Source organism: Pelodiscus sinensis, chromosome 16, assembly GCF_052426305.1.
Source record: "Pelodiscus sinensis isolate ZL-2025 chromosome 16, ASM5242630v1, whole genome shotgun sequence".
NCBI classification, from domain to species: domain Eukaryota; kingdom Metazoa; phylum Chordata; order Testudines; family Trionychidae; genus Pelodiscus; species Pelodiscus sinensis.
Window position 1 is genome coordinate 41222887 of NC_143067.1, and position 20779 is coordinate 41243665.

The 20779-nt window shown below is 49.9% G+C and overlaps 1 protein-coding gene across 6 annotated transcripts in view; it reads left to right on the plus strand.

Annotated features, from left to right (window-relative positions):
- LOC102444674 (protocadherin beta-16) overlaps positions 1-20779 on the plus strand; it is a 53371-nt gene that overhangs the window by 9644 nt on the left and 22948 nt on the right. The window contains exon 1 of one of the 6 annotated variants that reach the window (XM_075900028.2): positions 681-3428. The exons of 2 other annotated variants lie outside the window; for them this stretch is intronic. In XM_075900028.2, coding sequence (XP_075756143.2) covers positions 1017-3428 — 2412 coding nt within the window. In that variant the 5' untranslated portion in view covers positions 681-1016. Of the gene's footprint in view, positions 1-680; positions 3429-6625; positions 9569-11721; positions 14838-17803; positions 20731-20779 lie in introns of those variants that run through there. 3 more of the 6 variants (XM_075900027.2, XM_075900031.2, XM_089769582.1) reach the window with 3 other exon arrangements.

A 20779-nucleotide genomic window follows, 5' to 3' on the forward strand; every position in this document is an offset into this window, starting at 1 on the left:
TTACAGCCCCAATACGCTATTGAGATTCTAAATTAACTAGTTTTGCGTTGGTTTTCTAGTGCGCGTACATAATTTAGCGACCTAGATACAGAAGAGGAATACGATGGGATGTTACCTATATACTTATTAATTTTTTATATTAATTTCGGTGGGATTTTTGTTTGTTTCTTTTTGGACCGTATTGCTATAAAATATATGAGAAAAATAGAAAGTTACTGGCCTGCTGCTTTCAGAGGAAAAGAGGACCCAGTTTCTCGAATAAGTGTGTAGAGGCCAGGACAGGATTCCCTGCTAGCAACTACATATATGATGTTGGCGTAACCACTAGGTCTATCACTAGTTACATGTATTCTATTAGCCCCCCAATTTCCCAGTTTTCCTTTTGAGCAGCCTAATAAGGAAGGGATACAGAAGATTCAGGATTTAAAAGCTATCACTGACCTCGTGGACAAAAGAGAAGCCGGTTGTAGAGGGAATCCACTTCTAGTGATTTGCATTATTAATGTACTGTGCAGAATAAAGCTGTTGGGAGGTGAGGGAAGAAAATGGGATATTTGCGGTTTACCATTCATATTAATATTTAATAATTTTGAAACTCTCTTCTCGAAACAGTAATAATCTTCCTTCATATTTCACAGTTCGTACCATGCAATTTTATGACCACAATTTCTACAGTTTAGGGAAAGTTTTGTCATGCAGATAACAGCGCGGAATACATTTACACTGTAAAATACTGGTCTGCCTTGTTTTGGAAGAGCCACAAGGTGGCGCTATTGCCAAGGAAGGTGCTGCGACTTCAGCTTTTACGAGTCCATCAGCGCTCAGTGGGGAGCTGCGCTCAGACGTCTGAATGCCCCGGGAGGTAGCGGCTGTGCGCCGGGAACGGGTGACAAAGGATTATTACAGGGAAGCGCGGCTGGAATCGCTACACAGAGAGTCAGTCTTGAGGAGAAATCGTTTCCCGTCTAGCACAAGTAGAGAAGCTGCCGCAGATCTGAGTGGGCCTGGCTGGCGCAATGGCGAATCTCTCCAGGACAAGGCAAGTTCTCTCTTTCGCTCTGTGTCTGTGGGTGTCCCTGGCGGAGGGCGGGACGAGCCGCTATTCTGTGCTGGAGGAGAAGAAAAGCGGGTCGCTAGTTGCTAATATCGCAAAGGATTTGAATGTGGCCGTAGGGACCTTGTCTGCTCGCAGGGCGCGGCTGGTTTCTAAAAGCACCAGGCAGTATTTTGAGTTGCACGCGCGCTCCGGGGATGTGAGAATAAAGGAGAAAATAGACCGGGAGGAGCTGTGCGGACAAAGTGACCCATGTGTGCTGCAATTCGAAATTGTGCTGGAAAACCCACTGCAGCTGTACCCAGTGGAGGTGCAGATCGAAGATGTGAATGACAATTCCCCGAAATTCTCCAAGAGTGAATTCGGTTTACAAATACCAGAACAGATCCCTGTAAACACCCGCTTCCCTTTGGAAGGAGCCGAAGATGCAGACATAGGAACAAACGGCATCCAGAGCTACGCAATCAGCTCTAATGAGCATTTCCGTCTGGATGTGCAAACCCACAGCGACGGCAGCAAATACGCGGAGCTTGTGCTCGAGAAACAATTAGATCGCGAGGCGCAGGCGCAGTTGATGCTGATTCTCACAGCTGCAGATGGGGGCCGCCCACAGCGAACCGGCACAGCCCAAATACGCGTCAATGTGCTGGATAACAATGACAACTTCCCCCAGTTCAGCCAGTCCGTGTACAGGGCGCAGTTACCGGAGAACAGTCCTAGAGGTACCTTGGTCACCAGGGTGGAGGCCAGTGATTTGGATGAAGGCTCAAATGCAGAAATCACCTATTCGTTCAGGAAGATGCCTGACAAAGTCCTTAAATTATTCGAACTAAATCAATTATCTGGAGAAATCACTGTGCAGGGGTTGATTGACTATGAAGAAACAACCAGCTATGAGATGAACATTCAGGCCACAGACGGGGGCGGTTTCTCTGCGCACTGCAAAGTGCTGGTGGAGATCGAGGACATGAATGACAACGCCCCGGCGGTGACGCTGACGTCCCTCAGCAGCACCATCCCCGAGGACTCGGGCCCGGGCACCGTGGTGGCCTTGTTCAGTGTGAGAGACCGGGACTCCGGGGACAACGGCAGAGCAGCCTGCTCCATTCCGGGCAATGTCCCTTTCGCTTTGAAATTGACTGTGCAGAACTATTACGAGCTTGTCACACGGGGGCCCCTGGACCGCGAGGCGGTGGCCGAGTATAACATCAGCATCACAGCCACGGACCGGGGCGCTCCCCGGCTCGCCTCGGAGAGGGTGATTCGCGTGCAGCTGTCGGATGTCAATGACAACCCGCCGGTGTTTACCGAGCCGTCCTACGTCATGTACCTGAAGGAGAACAACCTCCCGGGGCTCTTGATCGGCTCTGTCCACGCTGCGGACCTGGACACCGAGCAGAATGCCAAAGTGACGTACTCGGCGTTGCCTGGCGACGTGGGCGACCTCCCCTTCTCGGCCTACGTCTCCATAAACTCCGACAGAGGCCACGTGTACGCGCTGCGATCCATGGATTATGAGCGAACGAGGGATTTCCAGGTGCGGGTGCGCGCTGCGGATGGCGGGTCCCCCCCGCTGAGCTCTGAAGCCACCGTCCGGGTTGTGATCTTGGACGAAAACGACAACGCGCCCTTCCTCTTATACCCCCTGCAGAACAGCAGCTCCCCCGCCAGTGAGCTGGTGCCCCGCTCGGCGGGGCCGGGTTACCTGGTGACGAAGGTGGTGGCCGTGGACGGAGACTCGGGCCAGAATTCTTGGCTTTCCTACCAGCTGCTGAGGGCCACGGACCCCGGTCTCTTCACGGTCGGTCTCCAGAGCGGGGAAGTGAGAACCAGCAGGCCGGTAACGAGCCCGGACTCTGTGAAACAGAAACTGCTCGTGCTGGTGAGAGACAACGGCGACCCGCCCAGATCCACCACCTCCACGCTGAACGTGCTCCTGGTGGACGGGTTTTCGGAGGCCCACCTGCAGCTCCTGGACGTGCCCCAAGAGGAGGGGCAGCAGGACACGTTAACCCTGTATCTCGTCATTGCTTTGTCTTGCATTTCGTTCCTTTTCCTGCTGTCCGTGGTGACAGTGATCGCCACCCGGCTGTACAAGGCGAGGCAGGGCCAAGAGCGGTACATGGCATCGTCCAGGAACTTCTATTGTGAGCCCAGCTTCCCCACAAACCCCGCGGACACGAGTGACGCCGGGACTCTGCCTCAGTCTTATTGTTACGAGGTTTGCTTGACCACGGGCTCTGGCACCAGCGAATTTAAGTATCTCCGGCCGCTGCTACCGACCGTGCCCGCTGAGCCCAGCGCTGCAGGAGGCTCCGTTCTGGACTCTCAGGTTAGTTCCCAGCTAAAGGAGGAAAAGGAATCTCGGAGAGAGGTGAGTGCTCATGGTACTTCATTCGCGTCAATACCTACTTTGAATGTTCGTATTTGTGATGCTCTGGAAACCGTTTCAAAGGGAATCAGAACCATTCATGTGGATGCTACTCTCTGGTACTGGGACCACAGCCTTCTTCAAGGAGAGTCAGTGGTTGCCGCGTAAGTGCACGAGAGGGTGCTGTGTGGAACAGATGATTGTGTGTGTGTGTGCAAGGAGTGGCATCTCACTGCCTCATCGTGGGTTCTTAGGCTCCTGTCTGAAATTAGAGAACATGGCAGCTCATTCTTCCCCAACAAACGCACACTCAGCCTGTCCCGCACAGATATTCCTTTCTATACATTCTCTTCCACTTGCCCATCCTACATATACTTCTGTTGAAGAAGGGTTGCAATCTGATAGGATACTAGTCGACAGATGGGGTTGAGAAACCCGCATTGTGTCACTGTACCTGCTCTCTGCCGCATTGCAAACCATTTCCAAAGACCCCTGCAGCCAGTAGCACAGTGGAATGGCTCCCTCTTCTTCCTGCACTTCTCTGTGTGTCCAAGTAAGGGTTCTTAGTGTGGGTGTGTTCTGCTGGTAGTAGGAGCCTAGTGTGCACATGGAATATCAGTTTACTTAAAGCATCCTGACTTTTTTTCACAAAACTTTGTTGTGTATAGAAGACCAAAGATTATTTCCATGAATGTCTAGCAATATTTACACAGGGATCTTTCTCACTTGTATGATGTTCAAGCTAATAAATCTGTATTTAAGAAGTGTTCTTTATGTATTCCCATACTATTTTCTCTTCTGAAATACCATTCTCAATCTGTGATATTAACCTCTATTAATTTCCTCTATTATTTCCTCTTTGCAAAGGAAAGTTTAACCTTCTCAATGGAAAATCAAAGAAGTAATTGGGGCTTGTGTTTTTTTTCATTAACTCAGTATCCAGGGAACTATGTGACTTTATTAGAGTCTTCTGCAGAACAGTCTATGGAATCCACAATGTTACAAGGTTTCTGAGTTTGTCCTTCTTGAGTAGTGTTTTCTGGTGCCAATGGGTGTGTCTACGCTGCACCTGTAGCTCCAAATTAGCTACGCAATTTGAGCTACGCAAATTGGGTACCTTAATTGGAGTGTATTTCAAAACAGATTATTTTGTAAATTAGCATTGTCTGCACAGTGCCAAATTTTGAAATAGAGCACTATTCCAAAACATCCCTTAATCCTTATGGAATGACGTTTATATGGATGTGGGAATAGTGAGCCCATTATTTTGAAAGCTATTGTTTAAATATGCAGAATAGTTATATTGGGAAACCATAAGTCTCCCAAAATAACAGCAGTGTATACATACTCTGGCAGGGCTACTGTGTGATTGTCAATCAAGGGAGGTCAGGAAACATTAAAGTAAATAGAAGTGTTTAAAAAATATGTAAAATGCACTTTATTGGTATGTCTACACTATGGTGGAATTAATTAAGTTTCCCAGTTTTCCTTTTGTACACACCTTAACTTGATTTTTGGCACTGTTCACACTATACGAAGTTGAAGGAAGAACACTCTCCCTTCGACTTCCATTACTTCTCCTCATAGCAGGACTTCTGGCATCCATGAGAGTTCCCCTTTCAGCTCGAATTAGCGTGTCCTCGCTATACTTCTAGTTTGAACCCTGGAAGATTGACAGTGACAGCCTTGATATTCTCTGTAGTGTAGGCATACCTCTGTAGTGTAGGCATACTCTGTAGTGTAGGCATGTCCATTAAAGCCTTTGAAATGTGAGAAGCTAGTAGTGGCTGAGATATCAATGGGGAGGAGATACTTGTACAAAGGAGAAGCAATGTTTACTTAACTCATAAACTCATCACCTTTCACAGCTTCTGTAGTCTATGAACTCATAGCAATTGACATGTACGAGAAATACGACTATTACAGGTATATCAGTTCAGTGATAAAGTGGCAGACGATAGCATGAAAAGGATTTTTGCATGGAGCAAGTGATTGTCTAAGATGCTATTTGATTAAAATGACAGCGACCCCTTCATTTTGTACCATCTTCAGAACATCACCTCTCAATTTAACAACCTTCTCGGCAGAGCAAAGAAACCCGAATAACTTGTGATCAAAGTGGTGGCTACAAATGGATATTCTGGTCAGAATTCCTGGCTTTCCGACTAAGTGTTGAAGGCCAGTGATTTAGATCTGGTCACTGGTGGACTGAAAATAGGAAGAATAACCACGATACCAAGTAGAGTGCAAGATTCTTTTAAGCAAAACCTAACTATTGTTAAAGACAATGGTCATTGTCCCGATCACTAAGGATACTACATTTACAGTGATTGTACGGCTTTTTAGATGCATATATGCCAGGGACGGGCAACCTGCAGCCCGAGAGCCACGTTCAGCCCATAAAGGTTCTCTTGTGGTCCATGAGACATTGTGTTTACTGTTGCCCATCTCTTGCCAGATTCCGATGCTTTCCTTACGCCTGGTTTTTTCCCTACTGGTATTGCTAAGGTGACATGCACATAAAGCAAGGGCAGGTGAAGTGCGGTGTGTGATGCACACAACACTGACTGTGGGAGCTTTTGGCTGCCTCCATATTCAGTCTGAACAGTTAGCATACCCTGCAAACCCTAGATATAGAAGCGCAGTTGGAAAACCTACCCTATGGGATTGTGACAAACTTGTGGCCCACTGAATGAAGGAGGTCCACTTAGGGGCCCACTCACTAGTGTAGGTGGCCCATGGCTGACGTATGCAATTCAGTGACATAACTATGAAAGAGGAAAGAGCTGGGCGATTAAATATGTTCTTAGTAATTTCTTAGTCTTACATTTAATTGGGATTTTTGCTTGTTTCTCTTTAGCCCCTAGTCCCATAAATTACATAAAATAGGAAAATAGAGAGAAAATTACTGTTTTGCTTCTTTCAGTTGCCATGCTGGGAAACCCAGTTATTCAAGTAACTGTACTGGATCTCTTTTCCACAACTAGTTATACGATGTTAGTTTAACCCTGGGTCTCTCACATCTACTTTCTGAGCCCTCAGTTTCCCAGTTTTCCTTTTGTACACCCTAATAAGCAAGGGAAATGTGAGACTTAGATCTTTCTAGGCTATCGCTGATCTCCAGGATAAAGAAAAGCAGTGGCTTGGCGGGGGGGGGGGGGCGGGGAGAGACTTTAGGGACTCGTTTACTATCTTAGCTCTGAGGAGTAAAAGTCTTGGGAGGTGAGAGAAGAAAATATGGTGTGGAAGAATCGCAATTCAATATATATTTTATTATTTTGCAACTCTATCTCCTCCAAACGCAAATAACCTTGATACTTATTTCACGGTTGTTAAAGTACAATTCTAGAACCACAGAATGTACTGAAAAGAGAACGCTTTGCCATACAGATGCTAACAGGGCGAAATACATTTTCACTGTAGAATTATGGGCTGCTTAATTGTAGCTGAGCCACGAGGTGGCGGTATTGGCAAATAAGGAGCTAAAATCAGCTTTTACGGGTCCGTCAACATTCAGAGGGGAGCTGCGCTCAGACGTCTGAATGCCACCGAAGGCAGCGGCTCTGCGCCGGGAACTGGTGTTAAGGATTACAGAAAAAGCGTGGCTGGAATCAATACGAACAGAGTCAGTCTTCAGGAGAAATCGCATACAGTGTAGCAAAACATCTGAGCGGTTGCCGCGGCTCGGCAGGGGGGCCTGTGTTCAGATCTGACTGGGCCTGGCTGGCTCAATGGCGAATCGCTCCAGGACAAGGCAAGTTCTCTCTCTCGCTCTGTGTCTGTGGGTGTCCCTGGCGGAGGGCGGGACGAGCCGCTATTCTGTGCCGGAGGAGAAGAAAAGCGGGTCGCTAGTTGCTAATATCGCAAAGGATTTGAACGTGGCTGTAGGGACCTTGTCTGCTCGCAGGGCGCGGCTGCTTACTAAAAGCACCAGGCAGTATTTTGAGCTGAACGCGAGCTCCGGGGATGTGAGAATAAAGGAGAAAATAGACCGGGAGGAGCTGTGCGGACAGAGTGACCCGTGTGTGCTGCAATTCGAAATTGTGCTGGAAAACCCACTGCAGCTGTACCCAGTGGAGGTTCAGATCGAAGATGTGAATGACAATTCCCCGAAATTCTCCAAGAGTGAATTCGGTTTACAAATACCAGAACAGATCCCCGTAAACTCCCGCTTCCCTTTGGAAGGAGCCCAAGATGCAGACTTAGGAACAAACGGCATCCAGAGCTACGCAATTAGCTCTAATGAGCATTTCCGTCTGGATGTGCAAACCCACAGCGACGGCAGCAAATACGTGGAGCTTGTGCTGGAGAAACAATTAGATCGAGAGGCGCAGGCGCAGTTGATGCTGATTCTCACAGCTGCAGATGGGGGCCGCCCACAGCGAACCGGCACAGCCGAAATACGCGTCAATGTGCTGGATGGTAACGACAACTTCCCCCAGTTCAGCCAGTCCGTGTACAGGGCGCAATTACCGGAGAACAGTCCTAGAGGTACCTTGGTCACCAGGGTAGAGGCCAGTGACTTGGATCAAGGCTCAAATGCAAAAATCAGCTATTCCTACGGGCAGGTGCCTGACAAAATCCTGGAGTTATTTCAGCTCAATCCGTCCACTGGGGAAATCACTGTGCTGGGGTTGATTGACTATGAAGAAACAACCAGCTATGAGATGAACATTCAGGCCACAGACGGCGGGGGCCTATATGCGCACTGCAAAGTGCTGGTGGAGATCGAGGACATGAATGACAACGCCCCGGAGGTGACGCTGACGTCCCTCAGCAGCACCATCCCCGAGGACTCGGGCCCGGGCACCGTGGTGGCCTTGTTCAGTGTGAGAGACCGGGACTCCGGGGACAACGGCAGAGCAGCCTGCTCCATTCCGGGCAATGTCCCTTTCGCTTTGAAATCGACTGTGCAGAACTATTACGAGCTTGTCACACGGGGGCCCCTGGACCGCGAGGCGGTGGCCGAGTATAACATCAGCATCACAGCCACTGACCGGGGCGCTCCCCGGCTCGCCTCGGAGAGGGTGATCCGCGTGCAGCTGTCGGATGTCAATGACAACCCGCCGGTGTTTACCGAGCCGTCCTACGTCATGTACCTGAAGGAGAACAACCTCCCGGGGCTCTTGATCGGCTCTGTCCACGCTGCGGACCTGGACACCGAGCAGAATGCCAAAGTGACGTACTCGGCGTTGCCTGGCGACGTGGGCGACCCCCCCTTCTCGTCCTACGTCTCCATAAACTCCGACAGCGGCCACGTGTACGCGCTGCGATCCATGGATTATGAGCGAACGAGGGATTTCCAGGTGCGGGTGCGCGCTGCGGATGGCGGGTCCCCCCCGCTGAGCTCTGAAGCCACCGTCCGGGTTGTGATCTTGGACGAAAACGACAACGCGCCCTTCCTCTTATACCCTCTGCAGAACAGCAGCTCCCCCGCCAGTGAGCTGGTCCCCCGCTCGGCGGGGCCGGGTTACCTGGTGACGAAGGTGGTGGCCGTGGACGGAGACTCGGGCCAGAATTCTTGGCTTTCCTACCAGCTGCTGAGGGCCACGGACCCCGGTCTCTTCACGGTGGGGCTCCAGAGCGGGGAGGTGAGAACCAGCAGGCCGGTAACGAGCCCGGACTCTGTGAAACAGAAACTGCTCGTGCTGGTGAGAGACAACGGCGACCCGCCCAGATCCACCACCTCCACGCTGAACGTGCTCCTGGTGGACGGGTTTTCGGAGGCCCACCTGCAGCTCCTGGACGTGCCCCAAGAGGAGGGGCAGCAGGACACGTTAACCCTGTATCTCGTCATTGCTTTGTCTTGCATTTCGTTCCTCTTCCTGCTGTCCGTGGTGACAGTGATCGCCACCCGGCTGTACAAGGCGAGGCAGGGCCAAGAGCGGTACATGGCATCGTCGAGGAACTTCTATTGTGAGCCCAGCTTCCCTAGAAACCCCGCGGACACGAGTGGCGCCGGGACTCTGCCTCAGTCTTATTGTTACGAGGTTTGCTTGACCACGGGCTCTGGCACCAGCGAATTTAAGTATCTCCGGCCGCTGCTACCGTCTGGGCCCGCTGAGCCCAGTGCTGCAGGGGGCTCCATTCTGGACTCTCGGGTCAGTTCCCATGTAGAGAAGGGGAAGGAATCTGCGTGTGAGGTGAGTGCTCATGTTACTCCATTCGTATTTTAATATGAGATTTTGAGCGTGTTTGTTGGTATTGCATTGAAAACTGCTTGGCTGGGATTCAAAACCATGAATATGGAATGCTGCTCTCTCTGCCGCTAGGAATACTGATCGCCCTCTACTCTTCCCTTCCCCACCCAAACTCGCTCGGCAACAATGGGATCCGGAGTGACTCTGGAGCGTGCTCCGCCCCGCTGCCATCTCCCCACCTATTGCCCTGGGCTTCTCCTTGGAAACCAACATCCAGAACCCACCGAGTACAGCAGGCTCGGAGAGAGGGGAGGAGTAGAGCGCAGTCTGCCAACCTTCTCTGGGTCCTGCCACCATGGTAGGTTTTGGGGGGATGTGAGACTCCTGCTGACACGCTCGACCAGACGCCGGACAGTCCCGTGGCTTGTGTTGCACAGAGGAGGGAACAAGGGAAGGCGGAGTAGTGCGGGAAGCAGCCGTGCAGGGGCAGAAAGGAGTGGAGTTTGGTGAAGGGATGGAGTTGGGAGTTGCTGTGGGGTGGGACAGAGCAGAGGTGGAGCAGAGAATTTGTGATCCCAAGCCCCGCTCCTGTGGCACTGAGGAAGGGGTTGACTTAGGCCCCGCACCCCGCTAGAGATGGCAATGCTCACAGTTTATTGTTCGCTGTGTCCATGTAAGAGCTCTGCTGTGGATGAGTTCTGATGACATAGTATAGTCTAATGTGGTCATGCAGTACTGTTTACTTGAAGTGTCATAACTTTTCCCCAGAAAACTATGTTGTGTGAAGAAGGCCGAAGTTTGCTTCCATAAATGTCTTGTGATGTTTGCAGGGATCTTTTTCTGTAGTTCACTCAGTTGATATTCAAGCTAAATCATTTCCATTTAAGAACATTTCCTTATGTATCCCTATGTTTTTATCCTGTCTAAAAGACCATTTTTCAAACTGGGATATTGGACTATGTGCCGGGTTTGTGATTTTTGCTGAGGAAGGTTGAAGCTTCTCAGGGGAAAATTTAAAAAGGAATTGTTTGTTTGTTTGTTTTTTTCATGAACTCAAGTGCAGGGGAAGTATGTGAATTAGAAACCCCTGTAGATTAGTCTATAGAATCTGAAATGTTGCAAAAAATCTGTCTGCCCTGGCTTCTTCAGTCGTGTTTTCACAGAGTACTCTGGATGAGGTGTGAGTTGCAGTGTTTTTGCATGAATGGGAAATGAGACAGATCAGGGAAGCATTAAAGTAAAATGGAAGTATCTAATGAAGTGTGAAGTGCACTTTATGTATCTATGTAACCTTGTACAGAGTGACAAACCAGCAGCGTCTGAGGTTTCGATGAGGGAGGTACTCATCCGAAGAAGAGTCAATGTTTACTTAAATCCTATGATCACGTCGTCCGTTTTACAGCTCCTGGAGTTTATGACCCGATAGCAATGAACACTTATGAGAAAGTACCGTGTTACATACACACCGTGGTAGAGTGGCAGCAGATGGCATCAACAGGATTTTTCAATACAGCAAGTAATTGTCCAATTTGTTATTTGGTTAAAATGGCAATGGCCCCATCATTTTGTGCTGTCTTCAGAATATGACCTCACCATTTAATAACCTGGTTCCCAGAGCAAAGAAACCCCGGTACTTCGTGACCAAATTGTGGCTGTAAATGGAGATTGTGGCCAGAATTCTTCTCTTTCCTACCAACTGTTGCAGGCCACTCATCAAGATCTGTCCACTGGCAGACTGAAACTAGGGATAAAATGTATGGAGTATGACTTCTTCTAGCAACGGCTAAATATTGTTACAGACAATGCTCACTGCCCCAATCCGCTACTGCGATGCTAATTTCACTCTGATTGGCTGGGTTTTAAGGCGCGCACATTCGTTCAGCGACAGAACCACGGAAGAGGAATGTAATGGGATGTTAAGTATATTATTTATATTCTTAGTAATCTATTTCGTTTCAATTTCATTGGGGCCTTGTTTGTTTGTTTGGCCTCTATTGCCATAAAATGTATAAAACAAGAAAATCGGAATGAAGATACTGACTTGCTTCTTTCAGTTGCCATGGGAGCCAGTTTTTCCAATGATTATGTAGAGGCCAAAACTGGATCTCTTCTTAGCGACTCCCTTTACATGTTTGCTGAACCTCTAGATTCCTTACTAGTTCTAGCTTAGTTGTCCTTCAATTTTAGAGCTTTTCTTGTGCACACTCTGCTCAGCCAGGGAACCACAGGACCTAGAGATTTCCAAGCTATCGCTGACCTCATGGACAAAAGAGAAGTGGTGGCAGAGGGGATCGACTTTTAGGAACTCGTTTACTTGCTTAGCTGTGAGGAATAAAGGAACTAGACAAAGAGAAGAAAATGTGGTATGGAAAATCACAATTTAATTTACTATTTTATTATTTTGCAACTATCTTATCTCCTCCAAACAATAATAGCCTTCCTTCACATTTCCAAATTCTCAGAGTGCAATTTTATAGACACAACTTGTACTAAATAGGGAAAGCTTTGCCATGCAGAAAACAATTGCACGCAATAAATTTTCATTCCAAAATATTGGGCTGCCTTAATTTAGCTGGGCCACGAGGTGGCGATATTGGCAAAGATGGCGCTGAAAAATCAGCTTTTCCGTGTTCATCAGCGCTCAGTGGGGAGCTGCGCTCAGACATCTGAATGCCACAGAAGGAAGCGGCTCTGAGCCGGGAAGGGGTGACAAAGGATTACAGGGAAAGCTCGGCTGGAATCGCTAAAAACGGAGTGAGTTTTGAGAAGAAATCGATTCCCGTCTAGCACAACATCTGAACGGCTGCCGCGGCTTGGCGGAGGGGCCTGTGTTCAGATCTGAATGGGCCTGGCTGGCGCAATGGCGAATCGCTCCAGGACAAGGCAAGTTCTCTCTTTCGCTCTGTGTCTATGGGTGTCCCTGGCGGAGGGCGGGACGAGCCGCTATTCTATGCCGGAGGAGAAGAAAAGCGGGTCGCTAGTTGCTAATATCGCAAAGGATTTGAATGTGGCCGTAGGGACCTTGTCTGCTCGCAGGGCGCGGCTGGTTTCTAAAAGCACCAGGCAGTATTTTGAGCTGAACGCGCGCTCCGGGGATGTGAGAATAAAGGAGAAAATAGACCGGGAGGAGCTGTGCGGACAGAGTGACCCGTGTGTGCTGCAATTCGAAATTGTGTTGGAAAACCCACTGCAGCTGTACCCAGTGGAGGTGCAGATCGAAGATGTGAATGACAATTCCCCGAAATTCTCCAAGAGCGAATTCACTTTGGAGCTTCCTGAACAGATCCCCGTAAACACCCGCTTCCCCCTGGAAAGGGCTCAAGATTCGGACATAGGAACAAACGGCATCCAGAGCTACGCAATCAGCTCTAATGAGCATTTCCGTCTGGATGTGCAAACCCACAGCGACGGCAGCAAATACGCGGAGCTTGTGCTCGAGAAACAATTAGATCGCGAGGCGCAGGCGCAGTTGATGCTGATTCTCACAGCTGCAGATGGGGGCCGCCCACAGCGAACCGGCACAGCCCAAATACGCGTCAATGTGCTGGATGCTAACGATAACTTCCCCCAGTTCAGCCAGTCCGTGTACAGGGCGCAGTTACCGGAGAACAGTCCTAGAGGTACCTTGGTCACCAGGGTGGAGGCCAGTGATTTGGATGAAGGCTCAAACGCAGAAATCGCGTATTCATACCGGCAGGTGCCTGGGAGAGTCCTCGAATTATTTCAGCTCAATCCGTCCACCGGAGAAATCACTCTGCTGGGGACAATTGATTATGAACAAACGACAATGTATCAAATGGAAATTCAGGCCACAGACGGCGGGGGCCTATATGCGCACTGCAAAGTGCTGGTGGAGATCGAGGACATGAATGACAACGCCCCGGAGGTGACGCTGACGTCCCTCAGCAGCACCATCCCCGAGGACTCGGGCCCGGGCACCGTGGTGGCCTTGTTCAGTGTGAGAGACCGGGACTCCGGGGACAACGGCAGAGCAGCCTGCTCCATTCCGGGCAATGTCCCTTTCGCTTTGAAATCGACTGTGCAGAACTATTACGAGCTTGTCACACGGGGGCCCCTGGACCGCGAGGCGGTGGCCGAGTATAACATCAGCATCACAGCCACGGACCGGGGCGCTCCCCGGCTCGCCTCGGAGAGGGTGATCCGCGTGCAGCTGTCGGATGTCAATGACAACCCGCCTGTGTTTACCGAGCCGTCCTACGTCATGTACCTGAAGGAGAACAACCTCCCGGGGCTCTTGATCGGCTCTGTCCACGCTGCGGACCTGGACACCGAGCAGAATGCCAAAGTGACGTACTCGGCGTTGCCTGGCGACGTGGGCGACCTCCCCTTCTCCTCCTACGTCTCCATAAACTCCGACAGCGGCCACGTGTACGCGCTGCGATCCATGGATTATGAACGAACGAGGGATTTCCAGGTGCGGGTGCGCGCTGCGGATGGCGGGTCCCCCCCGCTGAGCTCTGAAGCCACCGTCCGGGTTGTGATCTTGGACGAAAACGACAACGCGCCCTTCCTGTTATACCCTCTGCAGAACAGCAGCTCCCCCGCCAGTGAGCTGGTCCCCCGCTCGGCGGGGCCGGGTTACCTGGTGACGAAGGTGGTGGCCGTGGACGGAGACTCGGGCCAGAATTCTTGGCTTTCCTACCAGCTGCTGAGGGCCACGGACCCCGGTCTCTTCACGGTGGGGCTCCAGAGCGGGGAAGTGAGAACCAGCAGGCCGGTAACGAGCCCGGACTCTGTGAAACAGAAACTACTCGTGCTGGTGAGAGACAACGGCGACCCGCCCAGATCCACCACCTCCACGCTGAACGTGCTCCTGGTGGACGGGTTTTCGGAGGCCCACCTGCAGCTGCTGGATGTGCCCCAAGAGGAGGGGCAGCAGGACACGTTAACCCTGTATCTCGTCATTGCTTTGTCTTGCATTTCGTTCCTTTTCCTGCTGTCCGTGGTGACAGTGATCGCCACCCGGCTGTACAAGGCGAGGCAGGGCCAAGAGCGGTACATGGCATCGTCCAGGAACTTCTATTGTGAGCCCAGCTTCCCCACAAAGCCCGCGGACACTTGTGGCGCCGGGACTCTGCCTCAGTCTTATTGTTACGAGGTTTGCTTGACCACGGGCTCTGGCACCAGCGAATTTAAGTATCTCCGGCCGCTGCTACCGTCTGGGTCCGCTGAGCCCAGCGCTGCAGGAGGGTCGGTTCTGGATTCTCAGCTCAACTTTCATCTGAAGGAGGGGAAGGAATCTGTGTGCGAGGTGAGTGCTCATGTTACTCCTTGTATATTAATCCCTGCTTTGAATATTTATGATACTCTGGAAACTATTTCAAAACAGTAAGAACCATTTATGTCGAGGGCTGCCCTCTCTCGTTGTAGGAATAGAGCCCCGGGAAGGGAGAGCCCATGGCTGCAGGGAAGGACATGAGAGACTGCTGTGCTGTGCAGCTCTGATGGCTCATTGGTTTATTCCTCTCCCTGCCCTACAAGTTCTTAGTCTGGTGTCTGAACTGACAGAGCCTGCCAGCATATTCTTGGCCCACAATGTCACTGTCTGTTTCCCAGACAAACTCCCTGGAACGCGTTCTCCATTTTGCCCTCCTACATAGACTTCGGTCGAAGAGAAGTGGCAATCTGATAGGATACCACTGGGCAGATGAAGGTGAGAAACTTGCACAATATGTTACTGCATCTGTCCTGCCAGCCATTTTGAAACACCCTAGAGCTAGTTGTACGGTGGTATGATTCCCCCTAGTGAAGTGCTGTCTGTGTCTAGGTAAGGACTAGGAGTATGGTTGTGTTCCGCTCACGTAAGGAGCTTAGTGTGCACATGCAATGTCAGTGTACTTGTAGTATCATAACTTTTTTCACATAACTCTGTAGTGTAGATGTCATGGTCATGAGGGATGGACAGCAGCCTGTGGATTAAGGGGTGAACTGTACCTAGCCAAGTAGCAGTCAGCCAATAGAGATGCAGATAAGGATTTCAAACTGAGATAAAGGAATTTTGGGCTTTTCCCTCCTTTGTCTCTGGCCAGTTTGCTCTAGATACGTAGGGAGACAGAAGACATGTCTCTCTCTCCAAGAAAAAGACTCTTCATAATGTGTAAGTAGTGTAAAGCTTAGATAAATCCATCAGGTTTTATTGTTTTCTGTGTGGGACTTTGGATCTGATGTCTGTGCTGTTAGAAATGGGTTTTCTTCTCTGTTGTAACTAAGCTTTGGCTCATGAGATTCTCCATAATTTTATTAATTGGTGGCTGTTACAATTTAGCCTATCCAATTATGCTTGTAACAGGAGTATTGTTTTTATAATAAAAGTTCATTTTTTTATTAACCTGGTATTGATTCACTTCTGTGTCCTGGAAAATCTGTCTGTGGATATCTGAATGCCTCTAACTAGAGGGCAGCAACCACAGCCTGCAGTTCATCATTTCTCTTTGTTTTTCAACCTCTTTGCAGAAAAGAGCTTGGGGTGCCCTGGGGTTGGGTTCAAGTGTCCACCCCTGGTTTTGGGTTCAAAAGCACTTGATGGTGGCATCAGATTTTTATCCCCAAAATCTAGGTTTTTAAGATTTTGGGGAGACGTTTTATACCAAAGCCTGGAGAGATAAGGTTTTGAGGTACATTTGCGGGCCCCACTTCTGCATTCATCCTGTCAGAGTGGGGAATCACCCTTGAGAGTAGATAAGGCCTACGATTATATCCACAAGTATCTAGTCATATTTACTAGGGATCTTTCCCTGTAGTTTTTACATGTGTCTCACTTCTATGATGTTCAAGCTTATACAGTTATACTTCAGAACTTTTATTTAGGTATTCATATACTATTTGCTTCTCTAAAACACCATTAGCAATCTATGCAGGGTCTGTCATCTTTGCAAAGGAATGTTGAACCTTCTCAATGGGAAATCAAAGAAGTAATTGTTTGTTTATTCAAGAACACGAAGATAGGGACACTGTGTGACCTAAAGCCCTCTGCAGAACACTCTATGGCATGCAAAATGTTACAAAGAATCTGATTCTATCCTTGCTTCTTCAGTAGTGTTTACCGACGGTAATTAGGAAGATATGTGAGTTGCAGGGCTACTGTATGAATGCGAAAGGAGGGAGATCAGGAAACACTAAAGTATCATACAAATATCTTACGAAAATGTAAACTACAGTTTATATGTCCATCAAACACTTACAAAGTGAAAAGCTAACAGTGGTTGAGGTTTTGATGAGGGAAGTGTTCATAGGAGGAAGAAACAATGTTTACTTACATCCTATGAACTCACCATCATTTTACAGCTTGTACAGTTTATGACCCCATTCCAGTCAACACTTCTGAGAAAGAAGTTAGTTACTTGCATACCAGTGATATAGAGGCAGCTGATGGCATCGAGAAGATGTTTTCATGCAACAAGTCATTGTCAGCGGGTTTTTTTATGAACATGACAATGGCCCCTTCATTTTGTACCTTTGTCAGACCTTCAACTCTCCAATTAATAATATGATTTGCAAATAAAAGAAACCGAGATACCATTGTGACCAAGATAATGGCTGTAAATGGAGATTCTGGTCACAATTCTGGACTTTCTAACCAGTTGTTTCAGATCACTGATACAGATCTGTTCATTGACACACTGAAACTGGGGAAGAAAAATCATGAAGCCCATTACCAGCATCTTCCTTTAACCAAAACCTAAACTTTGTGAAAGACCATGGTCATAGCCCCAATATGCTACTGAGATGCTAAATTCACTACTTTTAGTTTGGTTTTCAAATGCACATGTACAATTCAGCGACCTAAGTACAGAAGAGGAATACGATGGGATATTACCTATATACTTAGTAATTTCTTTGATGTCAGTTTCTGTGGAATTTTTGTTTTTTCTTTTTGGCCTCGATTGCCATAAAATATATGAGAAAAAATAGAGAGAAAGCTATTGGCCTGCTTTTTTCAGATGCCATGGTAGACCCAGTTTCTCAAATACATATATAGAGTCCAGGTCAGGATTTCCTGCTGGCAACTAGATATATGATGGTGGCCTAAACATTAGGTCTATCAGTAGTTGCATCTAGTTTATTAGCTCCCCCAATTTCCCAGTTTTCCTTTCGAGCAGCCTAATAAGAAAGGGATATATAGGTTTAATGATTTCCAAGCTATCACTGACCTCCTAGACAAAAGACAAGCGGTGGTAGAAGGAATCCACTTCCAGTGGTTCGTACATTTAATTTACTGTGAAGAATAAATATATTGGGAGATAAGGAAAGAAAATGGGGTATGTACGGATTACCATTCAAATTATTATTTAATAATTTTGAAACTGGCTTCCCCAAACGGTAATAACCTTCCTTCATATTTCACAGTTCGTACCGTGCAACTTTATAACCTCAATTTCTACTGATTAGGGAAAGCTTTGACATGCAGATAACTGCAAGCAATACATTTTCACTGTAAAATACTGGGCTGCCTTGTTTGGTTAAGCCACGAGGTGGCGATATTGGCAAAGACGAAGCTGAAAATGCAGGTTTTACAAGTCCAACAACAAAGCTGCGCTCAGACGTCTGAATGCCACGGAAGGCAGCGGCTCTGCGCCGGGAACAGGTGACAAAGGATTACAGGGAAAGCGCGGCTGGAATCGCTACAATCAGTCTTCAGGTGAAATCGGTTCCTGTCCAGCACAACGACTTAGCGGCTGCCGGGACTTGGCAGCAAGGCCTGTGTCTAGATCTGAGTCGGCCTGGCTGGCGCAATGGTGAACCGCTCCAGGACAAGGCAAGTTCTCTCTCTCGCTCTGTGTCTGTGGGTTTCCCTGGCGGAGGGCGGGACGAGCCTCTATTCTGTGCCGGAGGAGAAGAAAAGCGGGTCGCTAGTTGCTAATATCGCAAAGGATTTGAATGTGGCCGTAGGGACCTTGTCTGCTCGCAGGGCGCGGCTGGTTTCTAAAAGCACCAGGCAGTATTTTGAGCTGAACGCGCGGTCCGGGGATGTGAGAATAAAGGAGAAAATAGACCGGGAGGAGCTGTGCGGACAGAGTGACCCGTGTGTGCTGCAATTCGAAATTGTGCTGGAAAACCCACTGCAGCTGTACCCAGTGGAGGTTCAGATCGAAGATGTGAATGACAATTCCCCGAAATTCTCTAAGAATGAGCTCCTTTTTAAAATGCCCGAACAGATCCCCGTAAACACCCGCTTCCCCCTGGAAAGGGCCCAAGATGCAGACATAGGAACAAACGGCATCCAGAGCTACGCAATCAGCTCTAATGAGCATTTCCGTCTGGATGTGCAAACCCACAGCGACGGCAGCAAATACGCGGAGCTTGTGCTGGAGAAACAATTAGATCGGGAGGCGCAGGCGCAGTTGATGCTGATTCTCACAGCTGCAGATGGGGGACTCCCACAACGAACCGGCACAGCCCAAATACGCGTCAATGTGCTGGATGTTAACGATAACTTCCCCCAGTTCAGCCAGTCCGTGTACAGGGCGCAGTTACCGGAGAACAGTCCTAGAGGTACCTTGGTCACCAGGGTGGAGGCCAGTGATTTGGATGAAGGCTCAAACGCAGAAATCACCTATTCCTACGGGCAAGTGCCTGAGAGAGTCCTCGAGTTATTTCAGCTCAATCCGTCCACTGGGGAAATCACTGTGCTGGGGACAATTGATTATGAACAAACGACAAAGTATGAAATAGAAATTCAGGCCACAGACGGGGGCGGTTTCTCTGCGCACTGCAAAGTGCTGGTGGAGATCGAGGACAGGAATGACAACGCCCCGGAGGTGACGCTGACGACCCTCAGCAGCACCATCCCCGAGGACTCGGGCCCGGGCACCGTGGTGGCCTTGTTCAGTGTGAGAGACCGGGACTCCGGGGACAACGGCAGAGCAGCCTGCTCCATTCTGGGCAATGTCCCTTTCGCTTTGAAATCGACTGTGCAGAACTATTACGAGCTTGTCACACGGGGGCCCCTGGACCGCGAGGCGGTGGCCGAGTATAACATCAGCATCACAGCCACGGACCGGGGCGCTCCCCGGCTCGCCTCGGAGAGGGTGATCCGCGTGCAGCTGTCGGATGTCAATGACAACCCGCCGGTGTTTACCGAGCCGTCCTACGTCATGTACCTGAAGGAGAACAACCTCCCGGGGCTCTTGATCGGCTCAGTCCACGCTGCGGACCTGGACACCGAGCAGAATGCTAAAGTGACGTACTCGGCGTTGCCTGGCGACGTGGGCGACCTCCCCTTCTTGTCCTACGTCTCCATAAACTCCGACAGCGGCCACGTGTACGCGCTGCGATCCATGGATTATGAGCGAACGAGGGATTTCCAGGTGCGGGTGCGCGCTGCGGATGGCGGGTCCCCCCCGCTGAGCTCTGAAGCCACCGTCCGGGTTGTGATCTTGGACGAAAACGACAACGCGCCCTTCCTCTTATACCCTCTGCAGAACAGCAGCTCCCCCGCCAGTGAGCTGGTGCCCCGCTCGGCGGGGCCGGGTTACCTGGTGACGAAGGTGGTGGCCGTGGACGGAGACTCGGGCCAGAATTCTTGGCTTTCCTACCAGCTGCTGAGGGCCACGGACCCCGGTCTCTTCACGGTGGGGCTCCAGAGCGGGGAGGTGAGAACCAGCAGGCCGGTAACGAGCCCGGACTCTGTGAAACAGAAACTGCTCGTGCTGGTGAGAGACAACGGCGACCCGCCCAGATCCACCACCTCCACGCTGAACGTGCTCCTGGTGGACGGGTTTTCGGAGGCCCACCTGCAGCTCGTGGATGTGCCCCAAGAGGAGGGGCAGCAGGACACGTTAACCCTGTATCTCGTCATTGCTTTGTCTTGCATTTCGTTCCTTTTCCTGCTGTCCGTGGTGACAGTGATCGCCACCCGGCTGTACAAGGCGAGGCAGGGCCAGGAGCGGTACATGGCATCGTCCAGGAACTTCTATTGTGAGCCCAGCTTCCCCACAAACCCCGCGGACACGAGTGGCGCCGGGACTCTGCCTCAGTCTTATTGTTACGAGGTTTGCTTGACCACGGGCTCTGGCACCAGCGAATTTAAGTATATCCGGCCGCTGCTACCGTCCGTGCCCGCTGAGACCAGCGCTGCAGGGGGCTCCGTTCTCGACTCTCAGGTCAGGTCCCATGTAGAGGAGGGGAAGGAATCTCTGAGCGAGGTGAGTGTTCATGGTACTCCATTCGCATTAGTACCTGGTTTTGAGCGTG